General features: G+C 41.1%; 1 protein-coding gene across 2 annotated transcripts; it reads left to right on the top strand.

The window, feature by feature from the left end:
* Positions 1-573: 573 nt before the first annotated feature.
* Positions 574-13,099, top strand: snx27a (sorting nexin 27a). Of its 2 annotated transcripts, XM_079655079.1 has the most exons (13): positions 576-1,027; positions 3,656-3,881; positions 4,008-4,200; positions 4,576-4,640; positions 5,440-5,544; positions 5,798-5,876; positions 6,134-6,297; positions 6,923-7,012; positions 8,766-8,915; positions 9,392-9,520; positions 9,742-9,801; positions 9,977-10,025; positions 10,958-13,099. In XM_079655079.1, the coding sequence occupies exons 1-13, from the start codon at positions 711-713 to the stop codon at positions 11,026-11,028; spliced, it is 1,698 nt and encodes a 565-aa protein (XP_079511205.1). In that variant the 5' UTR covers positions 576-710; the 3' UTR covers positions 11,029-13,099. The 2 variants fall into 2 exon arrangements, with proteins under 2 accessions (XP_079511206.1, XP_079511205.1); XM_079655080.1 differs by lacking the exon at positions 9,742-9,801 and having other exon boundaries at positions 574-1,027.
* The last annotated feature ends 5,920 nt before the right edge of the window (positions 13,100-19,019 follow it).

Below are 19,019 nucleotides of genomic sequence, written 5' to 3'. Positions count from 1 at the left end.
ACTGTCACAAGACAACAACTCAGTTTGTGTGTGTGTGTGTGTGTGTGTGTGTGTGTGTGTGTGTGTGTGTGTGTGTGTGTGTGTGTGTGTGTGTGTGTGTGTATGCGTGTGTGTGTGCGTATGCGTGTGTGTGTGTGTATGCGTGTGTGAGATAAGATACAATTATAAATAGCTGCTTTATAATAAAGAAGAAAACACATTGAATAGTAAAAGCATAGCGAAATTGATTTTCAAATAAATTATTGTTCAAATATTTCTAACTATTTTATAAATTCAACTATTTTTATACACATCTTTGTTAAAATGTAGTTATGTTATTTTTTTATTTGCTTACTTTGGCTTTTTCTTGTTAATTCACTGAGAGAGTTCAGTCGATTTTTTTCCAAAAATAAATAAAAGATTCCTCTAGATAGAATTTGTTTACAGTTTAATAAAATCTATAAATACATTTCTCATATTATCACTTAACAAATACTGAATGTAATAGTGAAGTGATGAGTAACTAAGTATTTGAAAGATGAGACGGTCCAGACTTCCAGTGACGCCGGCAGCAGGTCACGTTGTGAGGCCATGTCTCGTGACGCCACAGAGGGGCGGGTTATCAACAACAGAGTCGGTCTGTGAAGCTAACTGAGGGAGAGGGCTCGAGTGTTGTTTTGAATTTACGATAAGACACCGACTGGAAAAGGGGGCTAGGGCCTGTGGATAAGATGGCGGATGTAGGAGACGATGAAACTCAGTCGGTTCTCCCTGCGGCATCCCGTAACGGTCCGGCCGTCGGTTCGTCTGCGGGCACCGCGGGCCAGAGCGCAGCTACCATCACGGTAACGTCCGGTCCACGGACCGTGAGGATCGTTAAGTCCGAGTCCGGCTACGGCTTCAACGTCCGCGGTCAAGTCAGCGAAGGAGGACAGCTCCGTAGCATCAACGGGGAACTGTACGCTCCTCTGCAGCATGTCAGCGCCGTCCTGCCCGGAGGTGCGGCAGACCGAGCCGGGATAGCGAAGGGTGACAGGATCCTGGAGGTGTAAGTCAGCCTCTCCTGTTCAATGTATCCAGGTAGTTAGCATGTAAAGCTAGCTACCCAGTTTAGCCCGTGATGGTCCAGTTTCAAACAGTTAACATTAGCTGTCTTCGGGTTAAAGAACACCCATCTGTAATGACAACAAAAGTAACTGTTTACCTAGCTAACTACTTATGTGTCCACTTTAAGAGTGTACGCACATAACGTTTGGTGATGTAGCTACACCAAGCTAACGCTAGTGAGTTAAACAGCTAACCTGCTTACATAAGTTGGACTACAGGCTGTGCATGTTGATTAGCTTTAGCTAGCTGGAGAGCCAGGTAGCTAACGTCTTGTTTAGCTTGCCCTTTGCGCAGTGACTGCTTAAGCGTTGTTATGGACGGAAATTAAATGAGTTTTGTTCACATTGTAATGTCATATGCATAATAGTAGAGATGTGTATGATGTTGACCCGGTTGCAAGACAGTGGATGGCAGTGTTTTCCATCAGATGTAACATCATACTGTGTGTGCGATACTATCCCTATGTTGTTTATATGGCACAGTTTAAGGGGCTTCCTGTGTTTGCCCCTTATCTATATCGGTGTACTTGATTGTCACTTGTTTTGTCTGACACTTTCTGTCAGACCAGGAGGAGTCAGGGTCACATTTTGTTGTCAGCTTTTCTCTAGAGGAGTCTAGCCTATAATTTAAATAATGTACTACTGATACTTAAAGTTATTTACAATTTAAGATAAAGGATGTCCCCCCAGAGCCTCCTTTATTTTCAATTTTGCAAGCAGGTAGATATCTTAATTTAATATTAAGAATGTCTCCATGAGTTAACCACCAACAATTGTCCCATCATGGTTGTAAAAACATTGGTCCTAAAAAAGGCTGATTAAAAAAAAAAGAGCTTCAAAGGAACTTAATGTTTGTCTTAAACAATTAAATACATTAGTACTTTTATATGTTTCGTAGAAGTCCTTGTGTATGGGTGACCTAGCATAACTTAAAGATTTGAACAGTGCAAACATGGTAATGTCTTTAACATGTTTACACACTTGACCATATGTTGCTTACAAAAAGGGAGAAGAGAAACAGAAAACAAGGAACACTCTTCTTCTACTTGCTGAGGCATCACAAATGTTTCACCCAACCTGTTTTTACTCCATTTAACTGTGAAATCTCTCTTTGGTCACATGACAGGACCTGTGCTTATCATGTGACTTATTAACCAGCTTGACTATTTTTCATAAACTCAAAAGAATCATATGTCAGCATTTTAATTTATAGTTTTATAAACAAGGAAAAAGAACAATGCTGCTTTACAGTTGACCATCAGGGAAATGGTAGTTTTTTGGACCCGAATGACTTTATACTTTACTGTATAAAATATACATTTAAATTATTTCAAAATGATGCTTGTTTTTTGAAGTTTTTATATCTAATATATATTGTCAGTGTTGCAGTTCTAATGGACTAAATATTCAGTCAAATCATATTCACTGTAGTGTACTTTCACTAAGCCTAATTCAATTCCAATTCCTCTTTCTGGCAGACAGTGCCTTGCTTCTTTTTCATCTCACAAGAGGATGATGGGATCTGAGTGATGTTGAAAACAAAACATCTCCCCTGTCTTCACCTTTTTGTCCCCTCCTACCTCTGATGTTGCTGTCCAGTTGAACAACTCAAGAGGAATGCTGCTATGTCTCTATCTCTGGAGACATGGAATATATAGTCAAAAGATCTATGCTAGCACTCTCGTTTGCACCCTCCTCTCCTGTGTTTGCCCGCTGTTCCTCATGGGAAGATTAGCAGAGACACCTGATGCCGGTTCCATCTGGCCTCTGTAAAGCCAACAGCACAGGTGTCTCACAGCACCACAGGAGAAGGAGACATTAGAGCCGACCCTGTTACCCAGCACTCCCAACATTGTGTTTATCAATGGAGTCAAAATGCCCTTTCACTGACATTACTACACACCCAAATAGGAAAATTAACAGGATGGATAGTTGCAGCATCGGTCAGATATTATATTGAGGCACTGAGCTTATTAAGTGGATTAGTTATTGGCTGCAACATGACAAAACCAAAATAAACACATTTTATTCATCCAGAACGAGTCACAACTCAGTGTTCACACAATGACTTGCACTCTTTCTTTCACAGCGAGCGGACGACTTTCTTAAGTCTTTAGCCTTGTTATATTTATCTTATATTCAAATATGAAACGTTATGTCCCAAATGTTATGTGTGGTATAGAAAATGGTCTTGTATATCAATACTTTTCAAGGTTAGGTATCACATTTAGAGATTCCATTATGGTAACAACACTAGCCCTAATTTAAAGTATTGGAATTTGAATCAGGAGGGAAAAAGTTCAATCTTTACAACATTACATTATGATTTCGACAAAAGATTCATTATAAATATTAAAAATGTCTACCCTACACACATTTCGCACCATAGCATGATGGTAAAGATCCAGTCAATCCTCATGCTGGTTAGTACTGAATTATTGATCTGTGGTGCTGTGCCATGTTACATACATTGATCATGTGAAACGATGGGGAAAGATGGTTTGCTAACTTTTCTAACTTCCTCTCTGTTTCTCCCTGTCTTCCTTCTCTTGCTCTCACTTTACCTGCAGTAATGGGGTGAGCGTGGAAGGTGCCACCCATAAGCAGGTGGTGGATCTGATCCGTGCGGGGGAGAAGGAGCTGGTCCTGGCCGTTCTGTCTGTCCCAGCTCAGGAGGCTGATGGACTGGAAGGAGGAGAGGAGGTCCAAATCAACTACGACTACAGTGACAAGCAGGCAGTGCCTATATCTGTTCCCACATACAAACATGTAGAGCAGCACTCAGAGAGATTTGTGGTGAGTTCTCATCGACAAATTACCTTACCCTTTTATTCTTCCCTAACAGTTTTTTTCCTATGGTGGTAGTGAAAACACTTGATGTTAGTGATTGTAAACATCTGTCTTTTATCTCAATCGCCATAGGTGTACAACGTGTACATGTCAGGTAGACAGCTGTGTTCAAAGCGCTACCGGGAGTTTGCCATCCTGCATCAGAACCTAAAGAGGGAGTTTTCCAACTACAACTTCCCAAAGATTCCTGGTAAATGGCCCTTCTCTCTGTCTGAACAGCAGCTGGATGCACGCCGTAGAGGCCTGGAGGAATATCTCGAGCGAGGTAGGCTGATCTAAAAGGTCACTATTGTATTAACCTGTTTTTGTGCTGATTTTTACAACATGGGCATTGACAACACCTTTCATTTACCAATCCATTTGTTTTTCAATAATAATTATCCCTCCATTCTTTCAAGAACTGGCCAAATCCATAATTTGCATACAAAGATAATGAATACATAATTTAATATAACCTGTGGAAATCATGTAGGCGAAGAAAATAGGCCAAGCACAAGCTGCCATCAGTTTTCCGCCGACACAGAAAATACTGTACAGCTGAACACAGGATATAGACTAAGTGACATTTAGCTTCCTTTGTTTATGTAATTGACTTAACCTTAGCCTTATTCTCTCCCTCTGGCTCTGTATTTGACTCTAGTTTGCTCTGTGCGGGTGATCGGGGAGAGTGACATCATGCAGGAGTTTCTCTCTGAATCAGATGAGGTATGCGTCTCATTTATTCATTTGATATGAATGTAATAGTTTAAGTTGTAGTTACTTGTGGCATTTTGCCAAAAATAAATGTCAGCCATTATGGCGATTAAGTTTAATTGCTTAAAGTAGTAGCTATCTGGCCATCATCTCTGCCAGCAGTTCAAAGTTTAAACCGTAGAGCCAAAATAATTACACGGTTAATGGCATTGTCTTTCTGGCGTTTTAAGGAATGACAGCATTTGAGACAAATGTGACTAGATATGGCCCTCGGAGAGCGTAGACCTCCGCCAACGCCAATGGTGCATCATTCACATGCTCCTTGGTCATGTTCCAAAAAATGGGATAAACCATGGGAACTACAAAGTCAAATGTTTTGTATATTATTGCTCAAAGCATTTTAAACAACACGTTGATATCTGTTTTTGAGTTGTTCACAGGAATTGTTCCAATGAAGGAATTGTTCCAACCCTGAATTCATTGCCATTATTCCAGGGTTGCATGAATGCAGCACAAATGTCCTATCTCTTAATGTTAACAAAAGTGAAAAATAATTTGTGTATCCACCCCATGTTTTGGATCCTCTCCAAAATGTAACGGGTTCTTCCTTCGCCCATGCAACACCCTTCCACCAAACCTCATGAGTATCAAGCTAATGGTTCTTCTGTAATCATAACAGACAATCCGAGCTGCGAACACAACATCCTTGGTGGAATTCACGGCACACATGCAGGGGCACATACTTGTGGTTCCACACATGAGTTAATGCAACTCTTCAGCTGTTCTTATTAAGTGTTGATTTGCCTTGCAGAACTACAATGGAGTGACGGATGTGGAGCTGCGGATAGCCCTGCCAGACAACACCACCATCTCTGTCAGAGTCCGCAAGAACAGCACCACAGACCAGGTGTACCAGGTGAGAAATACACATCTGCTGCCATGATGCTCACACAATTACCCTTCATCTGAACTGGGCTTTGCTCTCAGTTCTTAGCTAGAAGTGATCCAAAGTCAAATAATGTCTACTTGTATTTAAGATGTAGAATGTACATTTTCATAATACAATTTTCTTTTTTAAACGTAGGCACACTAAGAATTGAGCTTTCATAGTGCAATAGTATTTCTCAAACAATGTTTTTCCAACTTAACTGACTCTGCTCTTCCTGTAGGCGTTAGTGATGAAGGTTGGAATGGACAGCATTATGGCAAGCTACTTTGCCCTTTTTGAAGTCATCAACCACTCCTTTGGTAAGAACTGCTTGTGTATTTGATGTTTATGAGTGTTTTTCCCAGAGATATTAATTGTTTTCTAGATAAAAACCTGTATCATCACAATGGTAAGTTTAACTGAATGGGCCTAGCGTTGTGTAGAGTTTAAGACTGTAAGTTTAGGCAAGACATTTTGTAAAGGATAAAATGACATTTTAACTAATGACTAATCAGACCCTTTTCCTTTTTTCTCATCTCCTCCTCTTTCTTCCCCTTCTTTATGTTATTTGTTGCAGTGCGGAAGCTGGCACCTAATGAGTTTCCCCACAAGCTTTATGTGCAGAATTACACGTCGGCAGTGCCGGGGACTTGCCTGGCGCTCCGAAAATGGTTGTTCAGCTTCCAGGAGGAGGAGTTGCTAAGAGACAACCCGCTGGCACTGCACTACTGCTTTCACCAGGTAATAACAATAATTCAATCCCAAATGCCATGAACTCAGCACAAAATTCGGTACCCGTTCTTTATTTCCTTCGCTTATATACGAGTTGAAACTGTTACAACTTGTTGGCGGTTTCAGCAGTTTTTGGGTCGTGGAAAGTTACTGTGTTATTCCACCCTTTGTTTTTAACTACTAGACTACAGTGTAGTGTACTACGTTGGTTATCTATTTAGTGAATTAATTCTACAGTTGAATTTCAAGAAACTAGATACAATGATACTTTACATTTGGGCACAACTTTTCAAAAATGTGACCTTTTGATATTTGGACAAAAAAATGATAATGCAAATGCAAATGGTCCAAAAATAACCGCAGCAGTTTGCAGGCTGTCTGCGAACCATTAAAGTTCACTTCCTGAAGCATTTAAAGGATGTGAGGTGTAGCAGTCACCTATTACAGCGATTTCTACTAGTAGAGCAACAAGTTAGCAAAACATTGATTTGAACCTCAAAATGAGCTCTTAAAAGCCCCATTTTATTTCTCTTCAGGCAGCCCTATATTTGATAAATAATAATTGTCATGCAGTGACCTTGAATAATATACGTTGTTGTATCTCTTCCCTTCACCCCACCCTGTGTCTGTCTAGGCATTGGAAGATGTAAAGAAGGGATTCATAAAAACAGAGGACAAGTCCTACCAGCTGCAGAAACTGGCCGAGCAGCGCAAGATGGCCACGGTCAGTCCCACAGACCACTCTTTGTTGGGGGGGGGAGCGGGGTGGGATTGGGATGACTACACTTGTTGCCTGCTGACCAGATCCACCACCATAACGTTACCACATAGAAATGGACTGAAAATCAGATCGCTTTCACACTTCAGGACTCTGCTCTATGTGGTGTAAAAAGAGATCAAGCCATTGAGTTAATACTGACATTTGGTGAATATTAACTAAGGCAGGGTTTCCCACACATAGACCTTATTAACTTCCGCCAAAGGATATTACGCGACCCATTTAGGTTTCATTTTGTTATTATCCGTCCGCGAGCACGACGCCATCTGCGATCGATGAACTAGTGGACAATGATCCCTCGCCCTACCTCTCCTGTACCTGTTCGCTGTGCTATCGCGTGAAGGGTCGGCTTTATGCACTCCGCAGTAACCCCGCCGCGAGGCTCCGGCGAACTAGCATCCCCCCCTGTTCACGGCTACCACCACAATTATATTTCAGTTCTGTGGGAAACACTGTAAGGGGGGCTTTAATTGTCACCTAGCAGAAAAACTCTCAGTATTTGGCCGTATCTGACATATAATATTTGTCTGTTTACAAATAGAAAATTCATACTTATAGGTAAAGTCAGTTTTCAAAGCTGAACAGTTTGCCTTTTTGTATCCGACCATAGAATTTGTCCACTCACTGTTCCAGTATTGCATCATGTAACTCATTTCCCATTGACTGAAATACCTCTTTGGTATGCTCATATTATGTTCTCTCAACTTCCATCTAAAAATTGCTACTAACTCTGTTCACATCCCTGCTTTTTAACTGGGGTTTGACAGAAGAAGATGTACATCTAACCTTATTTAGATTGCCATAACCTGGGCCCAGGAGTTCAAAACTTTTCATCTCAATCAGATCCGATCAAATTTTGAAATCCCATTTTTTTTTATCCAGGATCAGACAAGTCGGCCAAATGTTGTCCCTGGAGTTCAAAGCAATTCAGGATAGGATCAGCCTGATCCAGATTACGATTTTTCAAGATGACTAGATCCTGAATATCAGTGCTTTAATCCTACCGATCGCCATCTAGTGGACATGAAAAATAATACAAGGAAGACAAGAGACCACATTGCAGAGACATCTATAATGTCTAATTATATTTTTTTATTTGAAAGGTGAGGACAGATGATGGACTTTTTTTTTGTTGAAGATATTTTTACTTGAATCTAAATTACATTTTTGATTGACAATCTTTGCTGTTACACTTTTATGAGCATCAACATTTATGTCATCAACATTTGGTTGAAAAACAAATAGGCCACCACAAACGTGAGCAAAAATGGAAAAAATTAAATGTATTTCCCATGAAGGCTAAAAAGTGTGTATTATTTCAGTTAACAAACGTTGCCATCTTATTTAAATTGAAACATATTTTAAAATAAATGGTACAGTACATTTTGCTCTGGTAATCCACTGGAAATCCACCCCTCTGGTCGGATCAGGATAATCCAGTTTTTTGGGATCAAACTGATCCCAATCCTGTGTTGTCGGTTTGAACTACCCATTTTGAAGATTTAATCCAGATTAAAGCTTTGATTGGATTTCCTGATCTGATCGGATATGAAAGTGATCCTAATCCTGTTTTTTGGTTTTGAACTACCCAAAATTGAAATCTGATCGGATCAGATAGGGATTCAAAGTTTTGAACTCCTGGGCCCTGGTGACTTACAGTATTAGTGATGGATGTGTTTGCTCTTTAATTCTCTGATAGTACCTGAGTCTGTTGCGGACATGTGAGGGCTATAACGAGGTGGCGTTCCCTCACTGCTCCTGTGACTCCAGGAGGAAGGGACATGTCATCACAGCCATCAGCATCCATCACTTCAAGCTGCACGCCTGCACCGAGGACGGCACGCTGGAGGTGAGTGTTCGTCTTAACGAGCCTGATGTGCCCTCTTTACCCTTACAAATATCATTTGTATATCAATTACTGTCTCCCTGTTACAGTACATTTAAAAAAATAAATGTTTTATTTGTAACATGCCACCAGCATTTTTAGCCAAACAAACAATGGAGACACATCTTGATGATGGGGGCCACGTTTAATAAAAGCAACACTTTTTCAAACAACCTTTTACAAACCATTTAGTACATTTCATAAAGACTTCTTCCTTTTGTGATGCTTCGTTCCATGAAAGGCATGCAATAAATACAACGTTTTCTTCCAGTTTAATGTTACATGCTGGAAGTAATTGATGTACAAATAGAAATATTTAAAAGGTCAAGTATTAATAAAAAAAATCCTAGATATTGAATTGTGAATGAAACCAATTCAAGCCGAACACCTGTATGCCTGTCTATGCTCTGATCTTACCTGCTGTGAACTCTCTCCCTCAGAACCAGGTGATAGCTTTTGAATGGGCCGAGATGCAGCGCTGGGATACTGATGAGGAGGGGATGGCTTTCTGCTTTGAATACGCCAGAGGAGAGAAGAAACCTCGCTGGGTCAAGATCTTCACTCCATATGTGAGTGTGCACACATCGTCACTGCTATTAAACACTTTTTTGAAGTTTTTTTTTTTATTGTTTATTCATTTTGTGAAAGTAACATGTTGTTATTCATAAAAGAATCAAACTCCATGTAATAACTGCAGCGGTACAAAGCAAACACTTGTCTCTGTTACTTTACAGGCTGATTGTGTTGTATTTAAAGCTTGCCTCTAATTCGGTTTGCTTTTTTCTGCTAGTTTAACTACATGCACGAGTGCTTTGAGCGAGTCTTTTGTGAGCTGAAGTGGAGGAAACAGGTAAGGACCACTCCTTTCCTCTTTCATTGTAGGAAGCACAGGACTCCATGCCAAGTTTGAAGTTCTAAACTTAGCTTACTTGTACCTTTTTTTTTCTTCACAGATACAATAGATGTGTTCCTCAGGCTTCTGTTCAAAATGATTAATTTATTGTGTATGATTTCTTTGCCTTCAGGTTGAGGAAGAGGAATCCGACAAAGACAACAAAAACTGCAGCAACAATGGTGAGTATTATTTTTCCTCAATAGAAAAGTGAATACCTTTTGTAAGAACTGCACCAACTGAAGGGTAAAAGGTTAGATGTTGTCTAGGGCAAATTATAAAGAAATATGTATTCCGATGTGCTGCTGAGTGGTGCTGTGAATGACAGCACACCCCAAGCACCATGAAATATGCAACAATTCCTGACAAACATTTCAAAGCGCAAGGACAGGGTGAGCATTTCAAGTATTTTTCCTTCTTTTTTCTATATGTTAAAGACAAAAATATGTGAACATTAAGCTAGCTTATAAGAGACTGTAGTTCAGTGACATTGAATTACCCCTGGCCCTAAAAAGCTGCCCTCTGAAACGCTTGGGTTTTATTATCACACTTGTGCTGCTCCTATTTTATTATAAGGAGCTAAACAAAGTCAAAGGGTAACTACAACGTGGAGGAAGGGCTGCTTTTTATAGACTATTCACCAAAGCTCCACAATGTACTTAACTAAAGAGAGAGTAGAGTCTTCTCCAGTGCAAGTAAATGACTAGCACATAGTGAAACAAGCGTTCAGAACAGACGCATTAATACACATGTGCCCTGCTATCAGGGCCATCTCCTTGAGACCCAAGCATTAGAGGGAAGTTGAAACTATTTGTCGCGTGTCAGATAGCACAAGACCAACAGAAATATGTGGACAGACACAAGCAAGGCACGAGGAGGAGTGAGCAACCTTTGGAGTTACAGGAACAGAGACAGATAATGATCAGCTGAGGACTGAGAAGCCTGGAAGGATGAGGACAACTTGTGGAATGAAAATCCCTTATTTAAAGCACAGTTGAAGTTCAGGGAGCATTCTTAGGGACAGTTGCAGAGACACTGGCTGATGTATTTTCACAAGTCACATGACATGCGCCCATCCTTCAGCCTTGTTCCCTGAACCGTCTCTCTGTTCTAGAGTATCTGCCTCCTCTGGAGACGCAGCAGAAGGGATGGCGCCACCTAGGGGGAGAGATCGCAACTTCCTAAAAAATCATTTGTCATCACTCGAACTAGAACTGGTCCACTTGCATCTTCACAGCCACCCCAGAGAGCGCCCATCGAAAAACACAGAACTGAGTGACAGACTGAGGCGATCCATTCCCCGAAAAACAAACTGGAAGTGACCGACTTTGGGAAAATTGGAATAGCCACACTTAACCGACCCCAGGGATACACACAGCAAGAAGAGCAATGAAGGAAAATAAACAAAAGCCAACTTTCATGTCATTTACTTGATCTACGTAGCGTGTCTGTTGATTTCCTCCATGCTTCTGCCCTGTGATGTTTGAGGACACAAGCAAATTCTCGCCACCTGGTTGAGCTGTAACACATGCAAACGGTGTGGGACTGGGCAGGGTCCGCACAGCGCTGCGGCACCACTCACGCAGAGGCAGCACCTCAATGAATCGCCATTTCACAAAGGAGCTGACGTGTGATATGATTGTCCAAATCGATCGGCTTGGATCGATCCACCGAGACCCTCGACTTCTGAACCAAGCTGAATATATGAATGATGAGATGCAGAAAAAGGGGGTTTTCACATCTTTAGCAGGTAGTGATAAATAAATAAAGCAAATTAATGCTTTTCACCGATGATGGACATTAACACAAAAATAATGTTTTTCTCTCTGTAAGGTCAGAATATTCTTTGTCAGAAAACGTTGTCGACTAACTGAAATAGTATGTTTGGGGGGTTCATAATTATGTATATGTTTAACAATCTTAGTTCTGACAAAATATAGATTAATATAAAAGCTCTAATAATTGGTTACTTGATCTAACATGAGGAAACACTAACTAAACGGCATACAAGCTGCTCTAACAAATCTCTTTTTCACATTTTGTTCTGGCCTAACGTACCCTACCCAGAGAAATACATCTGTTGGCAGTCTGCCATTAATGTCAGTATGTGTATTTATCACCCTCGCAAGTGTTTTATTGTGGTGATTTTGCAGAGCTTGTAAGTTGAGGAAGAGTCCTTCTCTGTGCTGAGATAATCTCTTGGAAAACAAGGTTGGCGGGCCAAAATGTTTTTGAAATGGCACAGGTTCTGACCCACAGATTGTGAAAATGAAAACAGGACAGGAGAGTGTCGTCTCTCGAGCTGCAGTTTTCTGAACAGGCAGCAGAGAGCAGCAGTGTAAGACAGATTTAGTTCAAAGCTTTGAGGAGATATAGAAATCTTCTTAAAGAGTGATCCCTCGGGCACTGTAACTCACCCAAAAGTATCACTCCTCTGCAGCTCGTCCATTAACCACGCCAGGAGGACAGATGGGGTGTGTGTGTGTGTGTGTGTGTGTGTGTGTGTGTGTGTGTGTGTGTGTGTGTGTGTGTGTGTGTGTGTGTGTGTGTGTGTGTGTGTGTGTGTGTGTGTGTGTGTGTGTGTGTGTGTGTGTGTGTGTGTGTGTGTGTGTGTGTGTGTGTGTGTGTGTGTGTGTGTGTGTGTGTGTGTGTGTGTGTGTGTGTGTGTGTTGTACAGAGAGTAGATGGTGCATAAAGTTGTGCGACTGCAACCACAACCATTAGAAGACATAGCAATGCAAGCAGCTGTCTGCCTCCTACTGCACCTGCATTGGTACAGTATTAGTTGTGTGTAAATGCACATGACATATGATTATATGACACACAACACAGATTGTTTTGTGTTTCAGAGCAGCATTTCACACAAATATAACCTTTTTTTTTTCGTATCGCAGATGTTCAGTTTAAAAAAAAAAAAAAATTCTCACTTTAAATGTTTATGCAGAAGGTTTACATGCTGACAAACAATTCTGAATGGAAACTGTGTGCTGAAAATGTATTGATTCCACCTGAAAGCAATAGAGTTTGTTTATCCCCTTAATGCTTAGTAGTTTTTCTTGGCTCATTCAATACCGACTCATTCTTAAGATTCACTCACTGTCTGGCAACAACCACAAACCTGAAGTGGAGACTGATGTTTATTTTTTATTCACACTGACATTTAGAGCATATGTTCAAGTTTCACTGGGGTTAAAAATATTTATATTTTGTTGTCAGGTTTAGCTTAGCTTTCCGTTCAATAAATGTTTTAATTCACGCAGAGGTTAAATCATAATTTCAGTCAGCTACCTTGGAGCATGCTGTGTGAGTGTGTATGCGTATGTCCTCTATGTTTATCATTGACATTGCTGATAAGCTTTTAGGCTCTGAGTGGACGTGTCTGACAAGCTGTCGGTGAAAGAGCCAGAAAATAAAGATGGTGTTTTGTATCTGTATGACAGCAGAGACGCCAGACAGATGGAGACAAATAGGAGGCGTCTCCTGTTGTTTAGCTAACATTTACAGCCGCTCACACACGCACACAACTCCCTGCTACTCTGCGTTTATGTTTTGACAACATTTTGTAACAAGGAAAGATATAGTTTGTTATTTATCATCTAGTTGTTGCCTCTGAGGACAGGCCTCAGTTATACACAGCTTAAGGCAATATATGTATGTGTATGTTTTACAAGCACAGCACAGATAGCTGAATTGTAAAATAAATTGCAATGGATGGTCATTCTGACAGCCAGAGTAATAGCCAATTTAGAGATGGATGACATAAGAATTGGAGCTATTCAACCATGATGGTGATTATGTTTCCCTTTTGTGAGACGTAGAGGGAGAGGCAGATAGAGCTAGTCTGACTGTGTGTTTTGGCTTTTCTGTCCTTCGGCTCGTTCTTGTGTCCAGGTTGGTCTCCCGTCATCACAGGAGGATGTGGTTGCCGTGGCAGCACCACGTTGGCTCAACACAGTGCAGCCTCTGTTCCTTGTATTCCTCTCAGCCAACTCAATCACTCCTCCCAATAATGTATTTTTAAAGCAGTGTTTGATGTTTGTTCTCTGTCCCTGTGGCTCATGCTGCTGTGAATATGCTTTTAGAAAGCTGCTGTTCTTTTTTCTGTGTTTCGGTTTGTCTTGTCTGCGCCAGGTGCCATCTTCCGCTCAGTCACAGGTGTGTGTACTGCTGTCGTCCGTTTCCGTCACCGTTGGGATAAATGTCATTGTAACAGTGTTTAGGTGAGAGCAGAGGGACGACAGGAATGTTAAGAAGCACGTCTTTGTGTGGTTGGCCCGTGTTTGTGAGTCAGTGTAAGCTGTGCTGTGGCCTACCTGTGTTTGTGTTTGAGATGCTGGACAGCCTTGACTTGTAAGTGACTTATTATTCACAAAAATATGTTAGAATCCCCCGCAGGACATAGCAGATAACGAATGTTGGATGGTACAGCAAACATGGTGGAATCAGAATAAAAAGTGAACAGGCTGAAAAGTTTGTGTTCGTCAAAACCGCTCCTTTGTAAAAATGCTGTCGCAACGGTAACAAATCTGTTTCTAGAATCGTGTGCCAAATCAGCGCTGATTTCCATCACATCAGTCAGCGGCAGATATTTTGTATGCTCTTTTGTTCATTTGAATTCTACAGCATTTCAGACACAGTCCAGTGTTTGAACCGGCATTTGAGGCGGCCCAGTCGGTCTCTTTCCTTTGACACTTGCTTCAGTCGGAGCCGCTATGTTTAGTCTTCATCAGCGCTTTTGTGCAGGTTTGATGTTTATCGACCTCTGAATAACGCATCCGACTTGGAGGGCATTAGCTGCTGGCTCTTCCATTTCGGATTTTGGGTCCTATCATGACTAACATGAAAGGTGGATGTAAGTGCAGTTTTAAAAAGTGTTAGCCTTTGTGTAACTAATTTGTGTCCATTGCTTTGAAACACGGGGGTTTTCCATCGCAAGTAGGCAGTGACATGAATTAAAAATCTAAGCCTTGTTTGTCTGTCTTCAGCATAACCTGTAAATAGTTGTTTTAAGAAGAAAGAGAAAATCTCTTGGACAAAATGCACTCTTGTTTCTCCAACGCAAAACTTTTATTTATTTAAACAGAAATTAGAAAGATTGGGGAAATTATAGTGTACAACGCTGGAGCCACCGTTGATCATTAATTGTGTGTGTGGGGAACAGCTGAGTGGAGGATTATCTAACTACACACGAAAGCTGTTTAAATGACAGGCAGCCTCTAAAAAATCCTGATGCAGAACTAGCCTACAAAATGGACATTTTATATCTTAAAAAAAACACATGAAGGTTTACTAACCAATATAAGAAAAAGGAAAAACGGTTTGAAAATGTTGTGTAGAGTAATAAATTGTAACAATATTTTAAATAAAGTTATATATTGGGAAACAAAGCTGTCGGTCTGAACTTATTTACGCTCTCAAAAACATAAAACCATGCACTCGATTTGTTTTATGTTGGCAGTAATCTGAATTAGCTCCAGGGGTCTTTAACAGCTGTTAAATGATGAAGCACTGGTGGTTATCAATGTATGGATTCCTTTCCTTACTGTGGGACAACACCAATGTCAAGACATGTATTCCAGTAAAGACATAAAGCGATAAAGCAACAGGATCGCTCATCTGGGACCAATTACTTCCTGAAAGAAAGACGAGTGCACCTAATAACCTTTTAATATCTCTACATTTGATTTGGTCAAAAATGTAACAGCCATGCTGAACAAATTGCTTTTGATGAATGTCTCTTTTGTGAGCTGCCAAGCAAGGTGATGGCAGTTCCATTCATGCACCTCATTCAGTCTCGAGGTTCATTTGAACCGCCTCACATTTAAATGAGTAATTTGTTCGTGTGTGGGAGGCATTTATGCAAATGTATTTTATTTTTTTATCGCTGGTGGTAAATGCTAAGTTCAAAGCTGAATTGTAAGTCGCAATATGACAGAATGAGGTGTTTAAGCAACTTTTGTTTTTCTTAACGCTTCTCAGCATTGTAGAGCCTGCTGGGAGAGAGGTGACAAGGAACAGATGTAACAGTTTGCTGGCAGGAATAATGTCCCCTCATCCCCATTTCTGCAGCTTAAAGGGGTTTGAGATACATTTTAGAGAACGTCACTACTTTTTTGGAGCCGAACAAATGACAGATCAGACCACATAAACTGTCTGATTAGAAATGACTTCATTTATGAACAGCCATGCTTTGCTGCAGTGCTTCATAGCATACTATCCAGTCTTTAAAAATGCAAATGTTCTGTCTGAAAATGCCCTCAGGTCTGCAGGAAAGGGAGCAGTGCTGTACAGTACATAACGGGTCCCGTGGCAGGGAGCACGGCTGCTAATAAAAGTTCCACAGCACATTATTCTATCAGGGCAATGGGTACGCTGACATGTTCATGGTGACATGCTGTACAGATGTTCACGTTGGTCACTGTGCTCAACAGCGGCTTTTGCAGTCCCTGGGAAACTGTGGTGAGGCTTTAATTCAAAACAAAAATACAGAGACTCTTAATGCACCCAGTGGAACCAAGCCCATAAAAATCTGTGTGCATTCATTGGCACTGCCGAGGTGAAAATACTCATCTCATTAAGGCTGTCTCACGTGGGCACTATATGCTAACTGCAGCCTGCCAGCCTCACCACCTGCCCTCACTTTCCATTTTTCTGACGCCAAAGTCGGAGGGAAGGTATATTTTGAACCATACTTCCATACTCATCTTTCAGGTGTGACTATTGACATATTATTAATCTGTTTTAGGACAATAAACTCATACTAAGTAGCCTTTTAATAATATGTGGCTAACAGGAGCAACTGTGCTGTGTTTTTTTTGTTAATATGGAATATATATGGCAGGGGTGTCCAAACTACGGCCCGGGTGCCAAATGCGGCCCGCGGACAATTTTGATTCGGCCCTCAGCAAATTCAAAAGTATAATGAAATATGGTCCACAAATTAAACATCTGCTATTGTACTTCTTACATATATATTTAAGCAATAGCTCACGACAGGCCGTGGTATATGCTCATTATATCACAGCTAAGGGGCGTGGTTCGGCCCGACGCGAAGCGTTTGTTACGAAACAAACTTACAAAGCATAAGATGGAAACATTTAAGATTAACTTCGACCTCCGGGGGCGTCTTACTATGGAGGAGTGGATTGAGCAGTGTCTATCTCCAAAAAAAAAAAGCTAAGGGGGTTGTCGACCCTCCGCGATATAATGAGCATATACCACGGCCTGTCGTGAGCTATTGCTTAAATATATAACACAGTGAGTATTCATGTGTTATTAAGCCCAATTTTGAAATGTTTGTAGCCAAATTTGTAATGTATTTAATGTATTTTCCAATGTATTTATCCAGGTAAAAAATCCCGTTGAGATCAACGATCTCTTTTACAAGGGAGACCTGCCGCACATTGGTTACACATGTAACGGAAAACAAAAAGGACACATACAACATATTGACAGGGGTACAATTGACAAACTTATTCACAAAGACAGGTACCAGCAGTATCAAATATCATTTCATCAAGCTGTGCTTTAAAATGATGCAGGGGAACCAAAAAGCTAATTTTCAAAATGTTTTGCAGAGTGTTCCAAGCTAGAGGAGCTGCGCACATAAACGCTTTAGTGCCTAAAACAGTCCTAGCACTTGATACATGTAATAAAAAAACACATCTTAGGCAATAGCTACTTGCGACTCTGTGATATTGTTCAACGAGCGGGAAATTATGATAAAAAACGATGTTCTGTTCTCTTTTTACTGTAGGTTGAGGTCTCTGTCTTTATTGACTTTATAAGTTTCCTATACTTTAAGTTTAGATGTTTCATCCCTTCCTGCTGCTGAGTCGTCTCTACTTACCTTTTTACCCTTTAAAGAGCAACTTCCAGGTTAAAGACACCTGTGAATAAATGTGTAGGAAAATGATGAATACACTAGATTTTCCCAAAAATATACAGAAATATACACTACAGTGACATCTGGCGTCGTTTTTGTAAGAAATGTTCACTTCCGCATAAAAAAGCCTCGGAACGTGACCTCCCGCGTGTGACGTAACACGGGGGACACAAGGGGGAGAGCGGCCGGTGTAACGTATTAATAAACATGGATCCCAATGCTAGTTTCGACACAGAAGACACAGAAGAAGTTGAACATGACGGACCACAACCTTATAATTATGAGCCTGCTAGGCCTCCAAGAGACCAGGAGCAGCCAAGGATTAGAAGAAATTACGGCCATCGGAGAGAAATTGAGCTGTGGTGTGAGGAGAACCAGTAGAGAACTGGGCAGCTATCTTGGTGAGTGACCGGCGTTAGCTACAGAATGTTAGCTAACGTCACATCACAACATTGTGAAGTTAGCTATCATATATCAGTCTATAGCTAACGTAGCATTGATAATATAGTAACGTTACTGGCAGGACTGTTGATACTGATCCATAACAGAAACTAATGCGCAAGTATCAGCCGTATCTCGCGTTACCTAATGCAACTCCACGGTGCTGTGTACCGGAGGAGAGAAGCGAGATACGGCTGATACTTGACGATCTGGCGGAGAAAGGTTGTGGAGCCTCCGTTGATATGCCGTTGTAAATGGCTTGATGGAAAGCAGGTGTGTAGTCAGGGAGGGTGCACAGCTGATTGCAGCAGGTGAGTGGAGGTTGAGCCGGGAGCCAGGAGTGACAGCCACCACGCACACACAAACAACACAGACAGGGGGAAACAAACAAACACAAAGGAGACTGCTGGAGCAGTACAGCCACCACAGCGTTACCTAATGCAACTCCACATTACGTCTTACGGTACCGAAGGGGAGAGAGAGAGAGAGAGAGCAGCAAAGGGGGGGAGAGAGAAGTAATACGGTTTCCTGATAAAGCTGTGGAGAGTATGTGCTGCAGGGAGGTGGATGCACAACGCACCCAGGAACGAACGCTAGCTCCGGTCCTTTTTACTGTGGACTCGATGTCCTGACAGGCTGGTATTTGTGCAACCTGCACAAACACAATACTGCACCATGATTACAAATGGTGAAATACAATGTCAAACTACAGAAAAATACCAGCTCACTAAAACACAACCGCTCAACTCAACGCAACTACTAACTCAGAGAGCGGAGATGTTTCCCCTTTGTTATGTAATATGACGCGTTTGACGTATGACCTTAAAAAAAAGCAATTTTTAAGAGCAGA

Source organism: Notothenia rossii (genome assembly GCF_949606895.1).
Source record: "Notothenia rossii genome assembly, chromosome: 10".
Lineage (NCBI taxonomy): Eukaryota > Metazoa > Chordata > Actinopteri > Perciformes > Nototheniidae > Notothenia > Notothenia rossii.
Note: the sequence above shows the minus strand (reverse complement) of the source record. Positions and strands in the feature narration are given on the sequence as shown.